The sequence below is a fragment of the Eretmochelys imbricata genome, chromosome 14 (genome assembly GCF_965152235.1).
Source record: "Eretmochelys imbricata isolate rEreImb1 chromosome 14, rEreImb1.hap1, whole genome shotgun sequence".
NCBI lineage: Eukaryota > Metazoa > Chordata > Testudines > Cheloniidae > Eretmochelys > Eretmochelys imbricata.
The window spans coordinates 6,044,852-6,063,801 of record NC_135585.1 but is presented as its reverse complement, the minus strand read 5'-3'; the positions used below and the strand labels follow the sequence as shown (position 1 = coordinate 6,063,801).

General features: G+C 46.6%; 1 protein-coding gene across 2 annotated transcripts in view; it reads left to right on the top strand.

The window, feature by feature from the left end:
- Nucleotides 1–18,950, top strand: part of MAP2K6 (mitogen-activated protein kinase kinase 6) — a 103,780-nt gene that overhangs the window by 68,973 nt on the left and 15,857 nt on the right. The window contains exons 11-12 of one of the 2 annotated variants that reach the window (XM_077834080.1): nt 3,807–3,852; nt 10,321–10,436. In XM_077834080.1, the coding sequence (XP_077690206.1) occupies nt 3,807–3,852; nt 10,321–10,398 (124 nt within the window). In that variant the 3' untranslated portion in view covers nt 10,399–10,436. Of the gene's footprint in view, nt 1–3,806; nt 3,853–10,320; nt 11,855–18,950 lie in introns of those variants that run through there. The other variant, XM_077834079.1, reaches the window with a different exon arrangement.

Below are 18,950 nucleotides of genomic sequence, written 5' to 3'. Positions count from 1 at the left end.
TGGGCCCTGGAATTGGCTCCTCTCTTTCCACAACAGGTGGCTTCCCCCAAGAGAAGATTCAGAAATGCACGTACCCCTGGCCCTGCACATCAGCAGCCTCGCACTGCTTTCCTGTGCACGGACACGTGAGCCTGAGTGAACCTTCCGTAAGGCATCCAGGGTGGAACGTGTTTGGGCCTGAGAATGGCTGTTTCCTGTGGCTTTCAGGAAATGTAGCGCTGACCCTGAACGACCCCCCCACCGCCTCGGAGCCCCTGGGAAGCTATGCCACAGAGTGTCTAGCTGAGGGTAGTGGAAGTTCAGAGTTTACTCAGAGCTCGGTCACATCTTCCTTTCGATCAGTGCAGGGGGCAGGCTCTGTTGTGGCTTACAGCAGGGCATCTGCGTCGATTTCAGTGGGGCAGGGTGGGCCCGGAGGCGCAGAAAGAGGAGGTGAGCACGGGGAGAGGTAAAGGATCCATGTTACAGCCTGGGGCAGACTAGCGCTGTCAGCAGGTTTGGAAGGCTGCATGAAAGAACAGATCCTTCCTGCCCCCTAAAATAGACTGGCATTTGTCCTTGTCCTGAGGTGCATTGTTTAGTAGCTTCTAGCAACAGCCCTACAGCATTTGAATGCTCCTCCCTTCAGCCTCCCTGGAAACTACTCCGGAGGCCTCCCCCCCTTTCTTTTTTCCATTTGCTGTTTTGCCACTTGCTGTTTGCCAAGTTGGCAGATGGATGGCTGTTTGCATGGTAGCCAGGGAAGTGCTACAGGCTGACAAATGCAGAAATATGAGACTGTTCCTGATCTCCCAGTGTCAGGGCTCACAGCCCTGCCAGCTCCGCTTGTGCCCCAGGAAGGAGTTTATCACACCAGCCCAGTGGACCTTAAGAAACAGTACTTGGGATTCTGCTTTGGGGCCCTGTTTAAATCGGCCACGTGCTCAAGGTTCCTGGAATTTATTTCCTCCTCTTACTATGCAGAATCAATCCCATTTTCCCCATTTCTGCTCTACACACACACACACACAGAGCAGGACTGATGCCCCCCCTGGGTAGGGGGAAGTGACACCCCCCGTTTTGGAAGCCAAACACTGAAATTCTCCTTTCTAGACAACCTTCCTTTCCTCCATCTTGCCTGCTTGCCGCTTTGTTATTGTAGGGTTGTTTGAGCAAGCAGGGCAGCTTGTTGTTTTCCAAAGAACGCTGAGCTATTTGCTTTTCCAAGCCCCGTTGCTTGTTGCAGGTCACATGGACTTCACCAGCAGGTTTAAGAAGAGGAAATCCAGTCTGTTTGCGATGGTTATAATGATAATATCCTATCTTTTAGGACTTGCAAGAAAGTGTGTGTGCATCTCAGAGGGCCTGATTTAGCATCCACAATCTTACTTGATGTCTGTGGGAGCTGCTGGTGCTCAGGACCTCTGAAAACCAGGCCCTTGGTGTCTTTGGCCTGGTTCAACATCACTGAACTCAATGGAAGCAGATTTGGACCCTTAATTTCTGGCCAGGATCAGATCTGGGGGTGTTGGGACGCTGATCTTAAACAAGAAATGTAGGAGGTGTTAAAGAAGCTCAGGGAACTGAAAATAGAATTTGGCAGAACCAGAGGTTCCATATTGCTGTGAACTGTATGGTCAGTGATGATCAGTAGTGGGTTTTGAAAGGCTTCTTAAAGATTAACGTTAAATTCCTTCAGTAATAACCTGCCGCTGTTTGCCGTGGGATTGGTAATCCAAAAATGAGTCTTTTCCATGAAGTCTAAATTAACAAGAGCACAGACCAAACGCTGGATGAGAACACATCCAAGCTTTGAAGCTCACCTTCAGCTTGACTTGAAGCTTGACTCATTGCAGACTTGAAGGATATGATGCATCTCTTCCCAGTCACTTACCACAGTTAGCAGTTTTGACATGCATTATACCAATGCACCGCGGTTACAGTAAACGTGAGCTAACCATGTGCAGCAAGAGACAGGAAATATCTACTCAGCGGGCATCCATCACTTCCCTTGGGCCTGGCAAATCCCACAGTGGAGTGGCTTATCATAGCTGAGGATCACACTTTTGTTTTGCTCAGCATGACACCTTTCCCCATGGACGTGTCAAGATCTTTTAAAATCACTCCAAGCTTCTTCCCATAAATACACCATCAGGAAGTGAGTAGCGATTACGTCCTGTGATTAGAAGCTATTTTCTGCTGGAGGGAAGCAAAAATAACCTCCCAGCCACCAGCCTCCCGAGCCATCTGTTGTAGTGGAGGAGACTAAAGGATGTTCCGTGTAACTGTCCCCATGCCATAACTGAAGTGCAGAGATAAATAATAGCCAGGCATGGGTTTCTAAGCCATTCAGTTCTCCACTCCCTTGCTGGAGCATTGAGGAGCTGCCAACTTCTGCAAGCCCTGATTTTGCCCTGAATATATTCAGAGGGTTCCTTCAGAGCTCACCAGATGTGCAATGTGTTGGCTAGCATGTATGCTGTCTAGGGATGTACCTGCAGGAGTCAGAGCTCCTGGGTTCCTTTTCTGCCACTGACTTGCAGTTTGATGTCTGTCCCCAAATCCCTTCACCTCTCTGCCCCTGGTACTTACTTAGCTCTCAGGGGTTATGGGAAGGTTAATTGGAGAATGCCAGCTGCAGTGAGCTCATATGAACAATGCTGTAGATGGACTAATTATTATGACAGTGTGTGTATCACTCTCCCTTCATGATTGGCCTTCCACGAGATAATCCTTCTATCGCCACCACTAGAGCTGGGGCAACTGTTTGTTTTTGCAGCTGATGGCCCTGGCATTATTCAATGACTCTGTGGACCACAAGTGAGTGGTGTAGCTTGTCACCGTTATCTGTATGTTTGTTGACCACCAGAGTCCATATCTAGCTCGAGAGGATTTTACTGAAACACAAAGTGCAGTAATTTCCCCTACCACCATGCAGTCCTTGCCCTGGAACTGAGCTGCTCTGGCTGAGGGACTGAGAAACCAAGACTCAAAACCACAGTGGCGGAGTGAGGGTACATGTCATTGGGCTGTCGTGGGGTCATGAACTGAGTGTGCTGAGCCTGCAAGTTCTTGGGGCTCTGTGGCGGGCCACTTGGGGAATGAACCTTGGCAGACAGAGCCACAAATAATGAATAGATAATGGAAAAGGAAGTAACAGAGGGGATAATTCAGAGAGGCCCATGGCTGCAGATGGATGTTACCTTGAAAGTTTTAAAATGCAAAGGATCTGATGGGTGAGATGTGATCACTAGAAGGCACAGGCTGCCAGCTTTCTCCCAGGATGTCGGTGGGGGTCTGCATGCACAGACTGCAATCGGAGCATGGCCCTAAATTTGTAGCATGTCTTTTTCTAGATAGTGGAGTTTTGAATAAACCCAAACTAGTGAAGTAAGAACACAAATGGGGAAAACAGGACTGCCGGGGAGGTCTGATCCAAATCCCATTTGCAGTCAATAGAGACTCTGGTTGACTTTTTAATGAGCTGTAGGCCAGCTCATTATTTGATTCCTGATGAGACTGAATGAATCCGAGGAAGGAGTACATGCTTCAGAGATGTGCCATGGAACATGGTCTTCAGGAAATGGCGTCAGCTGTTCAGAGCCGTGAAAAGGCCAGAGTCACAGTGACGCAAAACAAACTAACTGCTGGGAAATCTACAGTGTTCATACTCCAGTCACTGGAAGGTCCTGAAATCTGAGTGCTGTTGATCTAAAATATGGATACAGGACTTAAATCTTTGGGTATTTGCGTGGTGTATTTTTATGGCTTTGCTTAAATTACATACAAGATATAATTCTCTTTTTATTTCCTTTCCTTCCTTAAAGCTTGAAGAAGAATTCCAAAGAACGGCCAACATACCCAGAGCTTATGGTGAGTGTGGCAAGGCTAAAGGTACATGGTAGCCAGACTTAAAGCTTAGGTTTTCAAAAGTGACTAGGTTTTCACAGGGGACTAGTGATTTTGGATGCCCCCTTTCATGTGTCTGGAGTTGAGCACCCAAATCACTACTCGTTCTAGGAAATCTTGGCCTAAGTACCAAATTTGGTTCTTTGTTACTCAGGTGGATTTCCCATTCAGATCAAAGGAAAGTGTACTGGTATAACTAAGAGCAATATGTTTCCCTAACGGTGTAATGGACCAAGGGTGTATGGGGAGTACTGCCAGGATGGATGAGGATGGGTTGGCAAAGGCAAAACTCTCCACTAGGATCTGCATGAGGGCCTTCTACACCCATCCTGAGCAGAGTTTTCATTGCTGTTCCACATGGGCAGCAGGAGCAGAACGTGCAACAGAGATTCATTGCCATGGCAACTTGGAGAGGAGGCTTTTGAACCGAATGATTTCCAGATGTTATTGGCCAGGATCAGCATGTGACCAAAACAAGCATTCACATACTGAATTTCTTCTGCTGCTTGGAATATATTTGCTTTGGGCAGGGCTGAGGGAAGCAACTGTGGAAAAAGATTAATGATAGGAGGGCAATGCAAGGTAATTTGTGTGCAGTGCTGAAAGGGGCTCAGAGGTCAAGTGTGCTTAGCTGCAGGTGAACTCCCAGCTGTTCAGACACTGCTCTAAACTCAGCCAGAGCTGTAGGAACTGATTTGGCAAGAACAGGCTATGCAGTGGGGTGTCCTGTACCTCCAGGCTGCACTTTGGTCAGAACCTCTCTCCTGATCTTCTGGAGCTACTTCTGCTCCTATTTCTGGTTAGAATCTGGAATTGCCGAGACCTGATGAAAACACGAGAGAGAGAAATAACAGAGCTGAATAGCTGCTTGTGAAGTTAACATCCCACTCTCCTAGACATTCTGCTTGGTTTCTATTTTAGCCCTGTGCTTTGTCCATCCCCAGGTGCACGTTCCACTCCCTCCCTGCCATTTCCAACACCTCTTCCATTTGCTGGGACGCAGGAAGGAAGTTAATCAGAAAGTATGAAAGTATCCTCCCTCATCGCTTCCTCCCGGCTCACTTTACGGGTCTTTGCGATACCTGCTGTAAGAGAGCTTTGAGGTTCCTAACACTCTATAGGTGTTCTCTGCACTGGAAGGTCATGCACCTTTTAAAAATTACTTGTAAGCAGTGAGTAATTCCTGTGGCATTTTTGCTGGGGTCTGTAATGCGATTAGACTATGTAGAGATCTACTTTACACACAGCTTTGCTTGCACACCGACTTTCAGACAAAGGGAAGACCAAATGTTTTTATTTATGATTGAATAGATAAATGTAGAGAGAAAGCAAATCTCAGACCTTTGCCAAATGGCCTTTTATCAAAAAGGCTCACCAGGGCAGATTTGTCTGTTGCAGCATAATACCCATTGGTAGCTGTGCTCACGTCTATTGAATTAGGCCCTTGGATCACCTTTCCAACATATCTCAACACTGTGGTATTTTACGGCAGATGTTAATGTTGTGAGGTCCTGTGGTTTTGGTGTGGTTTTTCTTTTTCTCTCCTGTTCTCTTATGGCATTACGAGTTGCGGTACTGGAACGGACTTGCCTTTTTAGAACACGGCTGCTCTTTGCTTTCCTGTGGAATTGGGGTTTCTCATGGAAAATGTGACTCTGTGTTCTCTGACTTGAGTAGCGGGAAAACAGATACTGGTGGTCTGTGCTTAATTCTTTTTTAAAACCTGTTTCCCCAGGTGAAATGGAGCATGAAACAACAAAAGGAATCCCTCTCCCACAGCTTACAGGCTGTAAAATACAGCCTAGGTCATGTGGAGGTGGCTGGGCAATTAGCTTTGCGCACTGTTCTCTTCCAGCCAGTGGCTGAGGTTGAGATCCTGCAGGGATCAGCATGTGACCAAAACAATAATGGGAATTGCTGTGAGAATTGTTCACGGGGCACTTGTGAAAAGTGACTCAGGTCACTTGGTGCATCTTTCCCTAGCCTCTACTCATATAATGGCATGGTTTGCGTCAAGTGACTATCTCTGATCAGCAGAAATGATCTCCGGGCTCTTATCTTCTGTCTCATACCTGCTTGAGCCCTGTTCTCTGCTTGAAATCTATGCCTCTCTCAGATGTTCCTCCTCCTCCTTGCAGTTGTGTCTCTGAACCTTTTTTACATGCTGCTCCCTGTGCTTGGAGTAGCCTCTAGTGCATCAAGCTACATCACTCTCCTTTTTCAAATCCACCCTAAGACAGCTCACTTCTTCCCTCCTCCAACCACCCTCTCCTGTCTCCACTCGGTCAATGCAACAGACGAAAAGTAATTTTGATCTGCATTAACAAACAAATCTTATAATGCAGGTGCCAAGCCTAAACCATAACCACTCCCATGACATCTTCACGTGCGCTGTCCATCCAATGTCTGATTTAGGTTGTAAGATTATTGGCAAAGGGACTTTGTATTGACTTTACTGACAGATGCAAGACAACAAATTACATTTAGCAGCAGGGCTCTTGGATCTGGATTGAGACGCATTGGCAGGATGGTACTTGGAACCTGAACTGGAGTAGAAGGTGTTGCAGGTATCAGTTGAGGGGCATCAGGAGAGCTGCGACGAAGCCCTGAACTGAAGTATGGATATTGCAGGGTTGGACTCAAGGTGCACTGGCAGAGCTGGGCAGGGGCGTGGGGCTACAGCAGGTGTTGCAGGTCAGGACTGATGTTCTTTGGCAGAGCTGGGTACACTTTAGACATTGTCATGCAGTCAGGCTGTGATCCATGCTCTTCATTCCTCCGTTTTATGAGCTGCACGTTAGTGTTTTAAAGAAAGCCAGGTGAAGAGCCTTTTCCTCTCCAAGAGGTGACACATCTGCTGTTTTTCCCATGGCTTGGCAGGGCATTTCTGCAACACAAGCAGAAAAGCAAAACCCCACCCATGCCCAGCCTCAAGAGAGCTGCGGGAGGGACTTCTTCCATCCAACAGCTCACCGTCTCGTGCGTCAGAAGCTGAAGGGAGTAGCAGGACTCCTGTGCCAGGAATCGTCAATGTAGCCGACTCCAGTTAAATTGGTCCCATGTCATCAGTGAGACGTTTTGAAGCATTTTGACAAAGTCTTTAAATGTCAGATGAATTCAGATTTGGGGTGTGGTGGGGGGTTCTTGGAATGCGATGAGCAGTTAAGATTGCCCAGCAGGAGTGTTGGAGGATTGTTTACACAGAGTGAGTAGGTCGCCTGGGTATGACCCTTGCATTACTGTTAGGGTGCCGCAGGAAGCTTTTATTTTTGCTGAGTAAGGGTGAAGGAAATGATCTGAAAAGTAGATTCTTTGAAATCCTCAGCCTAGCATCCAATGCCAGTAGCTCAGGTAAGCACTGGGGAGATGGGCAAGGGCCAGGTCTCCTTCCCCCGAACTCAGGCAGTGATTGCCACGCCCTGCTGTTTATGTAGGGGGACTGAGGGATCTGTGCAGTGGCATCTCTCTCCTGAGCTGGATTTGCCTATTGCGGTTCCATATAACTCCCACTGCACACAGATGCCTGCACGCAACAGCAAGGAATATTCAGCAAAAACTTGGTAACACATGCCGGTGACTGGAAGGCCCAGTGTAGGTCATTGAGGACAGGGAATCGTGGCTACTCGCTCCGAAACTAACACCCACTGGATTGGGTGTAACCCAGGACAGAACATAGCCTGCAGCGAGAAAACGAGCAAACAGGATTTGTGAAAAATTCACAGCCAAAATAGCCTTTGCTCTTTCATTTTGAAGTTGGGGGGGAGAAAGTGGGAGATAGAGGGAAGAGTGGAGGGTGGGTATTACAATACAGCAAAATGTCCAGGAAAACGTTCTAAAATGGATGAAAGTTTAGAAGTATGAAGCCTCGTTGCAGTCCTGGTCTCTCAAATCTGCTGAGGTGTCAGAGATTTTATTGCTCCCTGCAATGGCACGTCTAATACATTGCACCTTGAGCCAGATTGATTAGCTGTCGTCCCAGCTGTGCCCTGGCATTTGGACGAGCGCACAAATGGCCCTTTTGGTGCCTAACTAGCCCCTTGTATGTGAATGCACCTGGCTTCCCCTCAGCAATTTCATGTGCAAATTACAGGCACAAAGAGTTACACAAGTGTGTGGGCATTATGCATGTGAACCTCTGCCCATAGTCTTCAGAAATCTAGCTGTTTCCCACTGGATTGCCAAATGCTGGGATTGGACAACAGGGGGTGGATCACTTGATGATTATCCTGTTCTGTTCATTCCCTCTGAAGCACCTGGCATTGGCCACTGTCGGCAGACAGGATACTGGGCTAGATGAATGGACCATTGGTCTGACCCAGTATGGCCACTCTTATGTTCTCATGAACCAATAGTAAACCAACCTGGATGTAAGTTAGAGATACCTGCAGTGAGATGTATGGGACCTTTGTGTGCAATCCCTCTCATTCTCAATACTGCTGTGCCATACAGGCAAGAGTAGGCAATGGACAGCTGTGTTTTTAGGTCTGTGCAGGGTGAACCGACACAAATCATGGTGGAGCATTGCATGCCGGGACTTTTGGTCTCCATGGGTCACACCTCCTAGCTTAACGTGGAGATTGCCTGCTGGGACCTGGGTCATGCACCCATGTTGACCTGTCTGTGAGGGGTGCTTATATGGCTCCAATCAGAGTAGTGTCTGAGCACCCCAGTTTATCTTCCCAACACCCCTGTGAGGTTGGGGAGTAATATGATCTCCATGTTACACCTGAGGAGCTGAGACACAGAGAGATTGACCCAAGCAAGACTTTCTCAGAACCAAGAATTGAATCCAGCACCCCCGTGCGTTAACCACAGCCCCATCCTGCATGAAGATGAGGGCCATAGCAGTTTGCTCCATTCTACGCACATTGGTGTTTGGACTGTAAGCTCTTTGGTGCAACGATTGTCTTTTGGGTTCTATGCACCGTGGGGTCCTTGTCCCTGACTGGGCTCCTAGGGTCTCCTTTCAATCAAATAAATAATAACAATAACTGATCGTTAGATAAGCCTCACCCTGCTTCTGGCAAATTGCAGTGGTGGTGCCACTGTGTTGCTCAAAGCCTTGGTGATTTCTGGCTTAAGTGAATTGCTCTCACCCACTGAGATGCAGCCGTCAGTAGCACATGTTAGTTTCTGGTCGAAGTAGGGTTTGGGATTGTTTTGTTTTTTGTTTTGCTTTTTGCACATATTTTTCCATTTACAGAAATGTAGACAGAACCTCCGGCTGGATGCCTTAATATGTTAGTTACAATTAAGTGTTTAAATAGATAGCTATTTATCATTTTCCAGCCAGCATAGCTGGCCTCTCTGCAGAGTGGTTAAGAATGAAGTAGCCTTAACAGTTGCTGATGGGAAGGAACAAGACACAGAACTGAGCAGAGGGAAAGGGATAAAGAAATAAAATTGGAAGCTTGGTAAATATTCACTGAGGATGCGGTTTCCCTGAGAGGCTTTTCCGTGGAAACATTTACACGTTTGTGGAACTATATTCATGCTGTTAGTCCCATTTCTGTGAATTCAGCGGGAGCATGCTCTTTGACTGCACACCCCTAACAAACGCATGAGTATCTTCCCTGAGGATGGGAATGCAAATTCAACTGAGAGATGTCTCCGCCTACTAAAATAAGGGATAACACCTTTCTTTCTTTCTTTCTTTCTTTCTTTCTTTCTTTCACAGTTCAATGATCCAATGCCTTTGATTTATAATATATAAATCAAATATATATATCTATATATATATTTGAAAGAGACAAATTTAAGGCTAATGTGCCCAGCATTTGTCTGACCTTCCTTGTTTTGCCTTGGGCCCAAAGCATCTGTGTAAACCTATATCTACTGTGATCTTCTCCTATGCCATGTTGTTTACATCTTGGACTGCTTTGTTCTCTTCGTTGTGGGCTTGTCAGGACGTTTCCATCTATTCCTACCCACATGGGGTTCACGTGCCCCAATGGTCACTTTGTAATTCTTAGATGAAAGGTGCTGACAAAGTGTTATAATTATTATTTTCATCTGGGAAGAGAGGAGGAGCCTTTCCACTCTTGGACCAATAGAAGTTCTACGTTATACACCCACCAACACCCACGTAGAGTTGAATGAGCAGTCCATTCCAATACTGCTAATCTCTGCCAGGACTGAGGGACAGTAGACAGCAGAGGATACTGGAGCTAGAGAGCCGGAGAAAACTGCAGGGCCCATTTGGGTCCAGATATAGAGAATCCACATTTCATTAATTTACCAGCCCAGACACGATATGTACTTACCCACCTGAATGACACCATTGTGGTGCTAGTAGGGGAAACAATGTTGTTTTACTAGGAAGACTTTCCCCAACTGAGTAGAATTTTGCCAGGCTGACACTGAGAATGTCAGCTTGGTGGTTATGGTTTGAATAATACATTTTAATGTGTTCTCTTTTCTTTTCTTTCCCAGCAACACCCTTTCTTCACCCAGCACGAATCCAAAGAGACAGACGTGGCTTCTTTTGTAAAACTCATCCTGGGAGACTGAGAAACGGACTTGTACACGATTTGCCTTTCTGTGGACTGGTGGGTTTAGGGGAAAAGGGGTGTGCGGCGGGGCTTGGTCACGAAAGCACCAATAGAAAGTCGCCTTTTAAAAAAAAAATTTAAATCCCCGCCTCGCCAATGTTTTTAAAGGGTTCTTTGGTATCCATAGTGACATAGAGTGAACTGGTTAGTGAAATGAATTTTAATAAGGTTGGCACCCTTCAAACAAACAAAATAATTTTTAACAAGGGTGATTGAAATATTTAATGACTGTCAAAATGCCATTCCCCTCCATGCCCCAACCTTCTCCTCAACCCTCTTCCCTTGTTTCTGTCAAATTGCTTTTGTCATGGTAATAGGTGCTATGGTAGTCATGAAGTTGTATGTAGATTTATATTTTGTCCCTTCCATTATTTTAATATTTATGTTAAGTGCTGGATTGAATAGATTTCTGTTTTATATGAGAATGAACGTGTGATGATGATGACGAAAATGAGGCTACAGCAAGCAATATTTATAGGGCTTTGCTGTGGAAAGGGTTAAAAGGAGAAAAGGAAAGAAAAAAAAAAGAGAGAAGAAGCCTGTATGTTGTGGAAAACTATTTAATGTGCATTGTTAAAGAATTTTTAACAAGGATCTTGGTTCAAATGCCGGGGCTACCTCGGAAAACACGCTGAGGGGATTGATAGGATCTCACATGATGTGGGACGCGGTCGGGCACAGGAGAGATTGCTCTGATGACACGTAAAGAGGAAACACAGCTTGGTTCTCATGGTGTTTGCGGTGCATTCCCAGCGCACGGCGTTGCTAAAGCCTCTGGTTCCAGCGGTTTAGACGCGTGTCTGACAGGCAGTGATGTCCTGAGGCAGAAACGTAGTGACTGGGACTAATGCAGGGAGGAAAGGTTCGTTTTAAAGTGCGTGGCAATGTGAAGAGGCAATAGCTGATCCCTCACCTGGCTATGAATTCGGGAGCGTTTCATGGAGAACCTTGCGCTGATGTTAGAGTTCAGATTTTGTGGTGGTTTTGGCCTCGGAAGGGAGTTTTCCTGTCCTCGCTGAACAGAAAGGAACATTATGGATGGCTGGATATCTGCAAAGGGGGAAGCAGGGTCAGAGGATTACGTCCCAGGGTGGGTTTCCAAATTTCCGAGCACTACACAGACAGAAATCCCCTGAACTTACCACAGTCATTTGAAACGCTAACGAGCTCCGCAGGAACTCCTGCTGGAGTGCAGTTTGATTCACATCCAGGGCCGGTCAGGATGATCGATGCAGCTGTGCGTGTTAGGCTATTGCACACACTGCAGGTGCCCCTCGGAGGGCTTCAGTCCAGGAAAACCCGCAAGGAAACCACAGCTACACCGATCCCAGGAGCTTGTTGCCATTGGACGTGGTCCACAAAGAAAACTGCTAGCCAAGGGAGAAGAACATTGGGGATGTCAGGATGGGAGGGAAAGACAGCATAAGAATGCTGCTCTCGTGTTAACACAGTAACTAGTGCTCTGTAGGGTGAGCAGATGGACCTTAGCTCTGCTCTCGGTGACTCCACTGACTCCGGATTCACTCTGGTGTCACCGAGCAGAACGTGGCCTGATCAGCTTTCCTGACTTGGCTCTTTCACTGCAATCCGGTCTTTGCGCCTTGTCTCCCTTGATCTCTTCCCTCTCACCCTCCCGGCAAGGCAGAATGCATGTGTGCAATGTCTGTCTCCCCGTTCTGTCTTTTAAAAGACACCCGCTCAGCACTATGCCTCTCTGCTGGGAGGGTCACAGACAGAAGCTCCAGATTTGCCGATTTGGGAGCCGAGCCCCATGTCGCTCCAGAACAGCCGGGAAAATTGGTGCTATGCCAGTTAAGAGAGCTCCTCTTCTCCAGCTTATGTGCTGAGGGCAGCCTTTTCTATTGCATTACAGGAAACAGAAAGCTCCCACTCTGACCCAGTCTTAGGCCTACCCCACCTTTTTTTGCCTTTCTCACCCGTATCAGGGGAACGAAGATCCACTGAGGCAGAGCTAGGGTGGGGAGAGGGAAAGTAATACGAAAATCCACAGCAGCCCTAGCTGAAATCCCTCGAAATCCATTCAGGCCCAGAAAGGAACTGCCCGAAGAGTAGCTCTCACTGCGGCACAAGACTCAGGGCCAAGTTGTGCCTTGTTTCACACTCTCCACCAGATCGTCAGCTGGTGGAAATGGGCGTAACTCTGTGGACGAGCCCAAAGCATCCATTTGTGAAGTGATCCAATTCCCCAAGGCTGCATTGTTCCTTTGCAAGGTCAGAGGGGGAGGATGGTAATTTGCATTGCATCTGTCCAGGGCGGGGGTCATTAGTAATTGAAGTGCTTATGGGAGTTCTACCATCTCGTTCACCAGGATCCCATCATTTTGCACCACATACTTGCTACGTCCGTCGTTTGAGGAGACTCTGGAGAGTTCAGAGTTTGGATTGTGGGATAGTTCCCTGGGGGCACAGGGTCCTGAAGAATTAAACTGGTTGCAAAGAATTTGGGTATATCTGTGCTATAATCACAGGGGCTGCCGTTTGAGCAGACGTACCCAAGCAAAGCTAGCTTGGGTCCCGGAGATGTGAAGTGGCAGCAGTGTGAGCTGCAGATTGGGCTAGCCCAATGAATAATTTCCCAGGGTTCCAGGCTGGCTTGCACAGCCTGCTCTGAAAGTCATGCTGCCTCGGTTTCCCTGTCCTAAGCGCTGAGCTAGCTAAATTAGAGCTAGCTTGGGTCTGTCTTCTCGAGCTGCAGTCATGCCCAGTGATTACAGCATAGCATTACCCTTTGTGTGAAGAGGTTCCTTGCTCTCCTGCGTCAGCACCCCTTTGTAAGTTTTACCTCTCTCTCACATGATCCCATGGGGAACTTCCAAGGAGATGTTTTGTTGCAGATGAAACACAAGGTTCTTTTACATTTCAGTGTAATTTTAAAGGCTACTGGGGGGCTCATAATCTGCGCCCTGGTTTTCAGCTTTGTGTGTGTCTGTCTTTTCTCTCTCACACTTTCACATAGACTCCGAGCTGTTTTGATTGATTGTCTTCAGATGCAGCAAAAGTCCAGCCAGCCAGCCAGCTTATAGTGTTGGTTCCAGCGTCAATTCTCACTTGAAAAACATAACGTTTAAAAACAGCCTTTGGTTTTCCTGCATATGGATCTGATGCTTTCGTTAAAGATCGGTTTTGCCTTTTTTCTCTTGGAATATAAATCTCATTTGGACACTAAATTCCCTTGACCTCAGAGCACCTTTATTCCAGTGCCATGGTAACTGACGGGTTGAATTTATGGGATACCGTCAAAGATCAGTATTAACAGCAGATATTAATATCCCCAGCGTTTTCCAACAGAAAACTGTCAGTGTTGTATGCAGTTAGTAACCCTATAATCGGAATTGTGCATGGCTCAACACTACAGGTCGAATGTTTTCTTTTGTGCTTTTTACTCTTGTGATGTCTGGCTCATCCAAAATCTTCTTGGTTTAATTGCATTATAACAAAACAAGAAAGAAGGACTATTGAAAAGAAACAGTCACCCCATTCCTCTATCTGATGTTCAAAAGCCTGATTCTCTGCTGCCTTTCACCTTGGGTAGGCCCTTGAATCATTGCAGAGTAAGTGTAATTTGCCACTGGTGATGTGAGTGGAAAATTCAGATTGAGCAGCATTACACACCCACTTTGCCCAGTATAAATGACCGTGCTAAGTGTGGGTCAGTGGAGAAATTCGAGATTTGCTCCGTATCTCAGCATCCATCTTGGGCAAATATCAAAACAAAGCTTGTAACATCTGGGGATCATTTGAAACCTTTTGAAAGTAGTGTGCCACAGGTCGTCTTGGGGGAAGCATGGCCTAGTGGTCTGAGCACAAGATTGGGAGCCAGGATTCCTTAAACGCTTAGATTACCATTGTGGTGGCTCTTTTACTAACACTGTGGTAGTGGGCAGGTGTGTAATCTCTGCCTCGGTTTCCCCATCTGTAAAAATAGAGATAACAACACCTACCAGGACGGGTGTATTGAGGGTTAATTTTCTGGCTCATGCAGTGAAGGTGAAAAGTGTTCTGTCAGTGGCTTCCCAAGACTCTATTTCTGGACATCACAAGAGTTCCCTCACTCCATCACACACTCAGAAGGAAGGCTGGGGCTGGGGTGGATTTGTTGCTGCTGTTTGTATGGTAGGATTTTGTTTTTTCTGGAGAAGATTTTCCCACGCATCACACAAGACTTTAAACAGAGATCCGTCCTTTCTTTTACCGTGTTCGCTGGTTATTGAGGAGTTGTTCCTAACTCACGCCCACAGGGGCTGGGTTTGTGGTGGTGGAGCGGCTGTGTCTGGAGGCAGGGGGAGCTAGAGAGGGCCTTGCTCAGAAATGGCTCTTTAAATGGGGAAGCACACACTCCCCCATGTGCCCCGTTGCACATCGGCAGGTGAGGGGGAGGGGCGTAGCCATGCCAGTCCTCCCAGTCGTGCTCTCTTTGGGGTGTACAGTGCTGCTGCCCTACAGCTTGTGCTTAAGAAGCTCTGGCTCAGCTAGCTGGTGGCCTTCTGCATGTGGGCACTGGTAACGAAGGAGCTCCCTGCACCCCTTTCCCTCCCCACCTCGCACAGCCATCAAGGGGCAGCCAGAATATGGCCCCAGGCTCTTTGTATTTCAGAAGGGCCGCCTATGCTTGCTCCTTAGGCAAAGGTGTCATGCCAACACCACCCTTGTTCCCTTCAGCCCCAGATGATAGGTGGTGTGAAACGGGGATTGTGTCTACACTGTAGATTCCAGCAGAAGGAGGCAGTGGGTGGAGCGGGAGGATCTCCTTGATATGCAGAGGGAGCACACAACAAAGGCATTTACACACACGCAAACATGGCCAGTATTTCTTGCTGTTCGCTTCAGTAGAAGAGTCTGCCTCAAACCTTTCGTAGAAATTGTAGATGGGAAAGACCTGCTAGGCCATCTTATCCATTTCCCTACCAATGCAGCATGGATCCTTGCAGCCCATTCACTAGAGCTTGGTCCAGTGTAGTTATAAAAGTCTCAAGCAGAATGGCTTCTATCACTTCTTGTCCCTGCTGCAAAAAACACGTCAAAATGCTCCTTGTCCTCTCTTCCATCTCATTGATGTCCATCCTCCGTGGACCATGCTTGGTGCTTACACACTTTCAGATGGAGATCATTATCACATCCCTCCTAGGTTAGCGTGCCCCCAAACCAGCTCAAAAATCAGCCCCTTCCAGCCTCTTAATTACATATTTTTGCTTTTCATTGAATTTCCTCCTATTTATTGATATCTTTCAGTTACCGAGCAATTAGTTATATTCAGTTTTGCTGATGGGAGCAGGATCAAGACAAACAGTTGCCTTCACTGGTCTGCTTTTATTGGTGCATGGGGGGAATATTGCAGAATGTTTATTGCTATTAATGGAGTAAAATCTCCTGACCCTAAAAATGGGAAAGAGACTTGTTAGGGCTATAGATTCTCAGCTGGCATAAATTGGTGTCGCTCCATTGATTTAGCTGGAGTGACGCTGATTTACTCCGGCTGAGACTCTGGCCCCTTTTGTATAAACAGCTATTCTACAATAATAAAGTTTAATGAATGGAAATTTCCCCTGGATTCACATAAAGTAGCAAGTTCTACTCATTAATCTTTATTGCCGCATTATGGCTGTTTATGTATAAGGAATCTTGTCTCCCTGTTGTGCATATGTATTTATATAGTGGGAGGGCTGGGGTGAGAAGTGTATATAAAAGAGACATAACTGACCTGATGTCCACATATTTTATAGTCTGTAACTTCCTCCCCTAGTTGATTGTTTCCTTGAAAGCTGTTAACTGGCAACAAAGGAGGTGTTACAGAGCTTTGTCTGCACAGCTGGCCTTTTTGCTCCACTATGAAATCCAGATTGTTTCTTGTGAAAAAAGATGAGATCTCCAAATTAGTATTTCAGCTCAGCCTTTAGTGGAGCAGGTGGATAATATGGAATATGACGAGTTCTGGCAGGCAAGCGCTCTTGCTCCCCCACACCTTGATGGGAAGAAACAGCTGCTGTTGAGGTCTCCCCAGGAGACAGATGTGTTTCTCTAGTTGAAAGAGCATTTACTAACCCCTGCGATGCCACACATTAAAGTCAGTTGATTTCACTTAGGAGAGTGTCTGCCCTTTCCCAGTGGGTTTTTTTTTTATTCCCAAACCTGTTGCCTTTGCATGTTGTCGACTGAGTTTTTATTGTGGGCATGGCAAGGACACAGTTGTATACGAACTATGGGCAGATGACTGCTGTGCAATGCTTGGTTGCACAAACCCTCTCTAGTAAAAAATATTTCAAGTAGTGGCACAGGAGAAAGAAATCTTCCAGGAAAGTCAAGCAGCAGAATGACCTTCAGCACTGGCAGTCTGAGAAGCGAGAGCTCAGTTATAGTCCTGATGCCTTCCCTTTGCCCATCTCAGATGCTGATGTTGATGCTTTCCTTTGAACACAGAGGAGAGACAAAGTGGCGTTGCGAAATGTGAGCATTGTTCAGCAAAGGATAGTAGATTTCCCATGGACCTCTGGCTGCTGGGCTGCATAAATGGAATGTAATCTAACAGTGGAAGATGTATGGGGAGGAGCACAGTCCCTGTATGGCAGCAGGCAGAGGAAATACCAAGGAACTGGCCACAGTGCTGATCCTCCTATTTCCCTTCTGCTCCTGGTGGGAAGCAGAGCATAAGAGCTCACTGAGTATGCCCGTGTAGTACATCCCATATACCATAGGCTGCTACAGGCACTAAGCAGCCCGGGAGGGAAGATAGCTCCTTTCCCGTGTCCGGTGCATCTGCTTAGCACATGGCCCAACTACACAAGTCGTCCCTTTGCAACATCAAAATGTTTTTTATCAAATACCGATTCCTACTGTACCCCCCTCTCATCTCCCCAAGGCAGTCCCAGTGCGGGCCTTCAAGCAAAGAGCAGCAGAACCTTAAGATCAACTAAAATCCACTCTGATAAATGTGGCTAGGGAGTAGATATGCATAAGAACACGTATTAGCTGGTAAGGATAAATTATCTGGCAGTGTGTTTCTAGGACATGACTTTGGCAGCAGTACAAAGACAAGAGAGCAAAGGGAAGTTCTACAAAGCCAAGAAATGAGAGGAGACACCTTTTAGGATTGTCTTTGAATATCCTATTACAAGGAATAGATGACTTAAGGTCTATTAGGGAAAGTTCATTCCTCATTGAAGCCAGTGGCGGTCCACCAGAGATGAATTCGACCGTGTGTTATTTTACACCTAGCTGTTATACCTTTACAGTTCTCATCCCAAAGCTGCATGGAAACTATTGGCTACCAATGTCCTCATCTCATTTTTTTGGCCATCCTTTAAGGCTTGCCCTGTGTTCCTGGGATTTCCGCAGCTTTGTGGGAGGCGGGGGCATCGCCTGCTGTTGTTTTTAGGATCCTTTTTATTTATTGATTTATTGTTTGTCCAGTGACTCATGATACGGCAGCGAGCCACATTAAATCATGCATGGGCGCATACCTCCGATGGAAGGCTACCACCAGCTGAGAGGTGTACCTGGGGCCCACTAATGCACGCCCCAGCTTGGCTTGTTGCTATCAGAGTGTCGCTCGATAAAATCTTTTCCAGAAATGGAGCAAGTCTGGATTTACACCAACGGAACAGAGATCTGAATCTGTCACATCCACAGCCATGCTGCAATGTGGACTGTGTTTACTTTCCAGAGGGATTTACAGGTTCCCTAAAGCAATGAGGCAAAACTCCAGGGGTTGAGTGGTTCTATGAGGATAAGCAGGCAGAAGCTCAGAAGCTTCTAAAGTCCTCTGGAAGTAGTGATGGAAATCTCACAAGATCAAATGTCATTTGAAGATTTCCAATACATTGTGGGTTTGGCCGGAGCAGAACAACCTTCTTATAGCTTCTCTGATGATATTTTGATATGTTACTTCCACTTCTGGGCCCAGCCAAACCCAATAAGGACAGAATTGTGGAATTTTTAAATAGAAGGGGGGGAAAAGTGAACCAAGTTTTTTTTAACTTGGTTGTAAAATGTCTTTTTGGTGCGCACTATAGGAAAGATTCAGGCCAGTTCTGATTATATCTCCTCCCTAATTCTTCACCTTTAGAAGGTGATAGTGGTCTTGAGTCTCACTTACACTAAGGTGCCTCCGCTTTGCCAGAACAGTGTAAAGGAGCTTTAAGGTAAATGCGATTTGGGCATTCAATCCTTTTGAAACTGGGTGATCCCTGATTTAGTTCAGTCTCAGTGCTAGATTCTGTGATATGACTGTCCAAGTGTATTCTCTGCTCACGTGTACGCAGAAGTGACACACACCAATTTGTGCCAGAAGACAACGTGAGATAAGGACTAGAGTACAACTTTTGGCCACGGTGTGGTGGTGAGAGCAGCCATCTTAGAATTAGGTTGGGAAATTCTTTGACCTGTCCTATGCAGGAGAGCAGACTAAATGATCACAGTGGTCCCTTCTGGCCTAGTGATCTATGAGCAACTGGGCCCTGCAGCCTCAGGGTGAAATGACTTGTGCCATCTCATTCT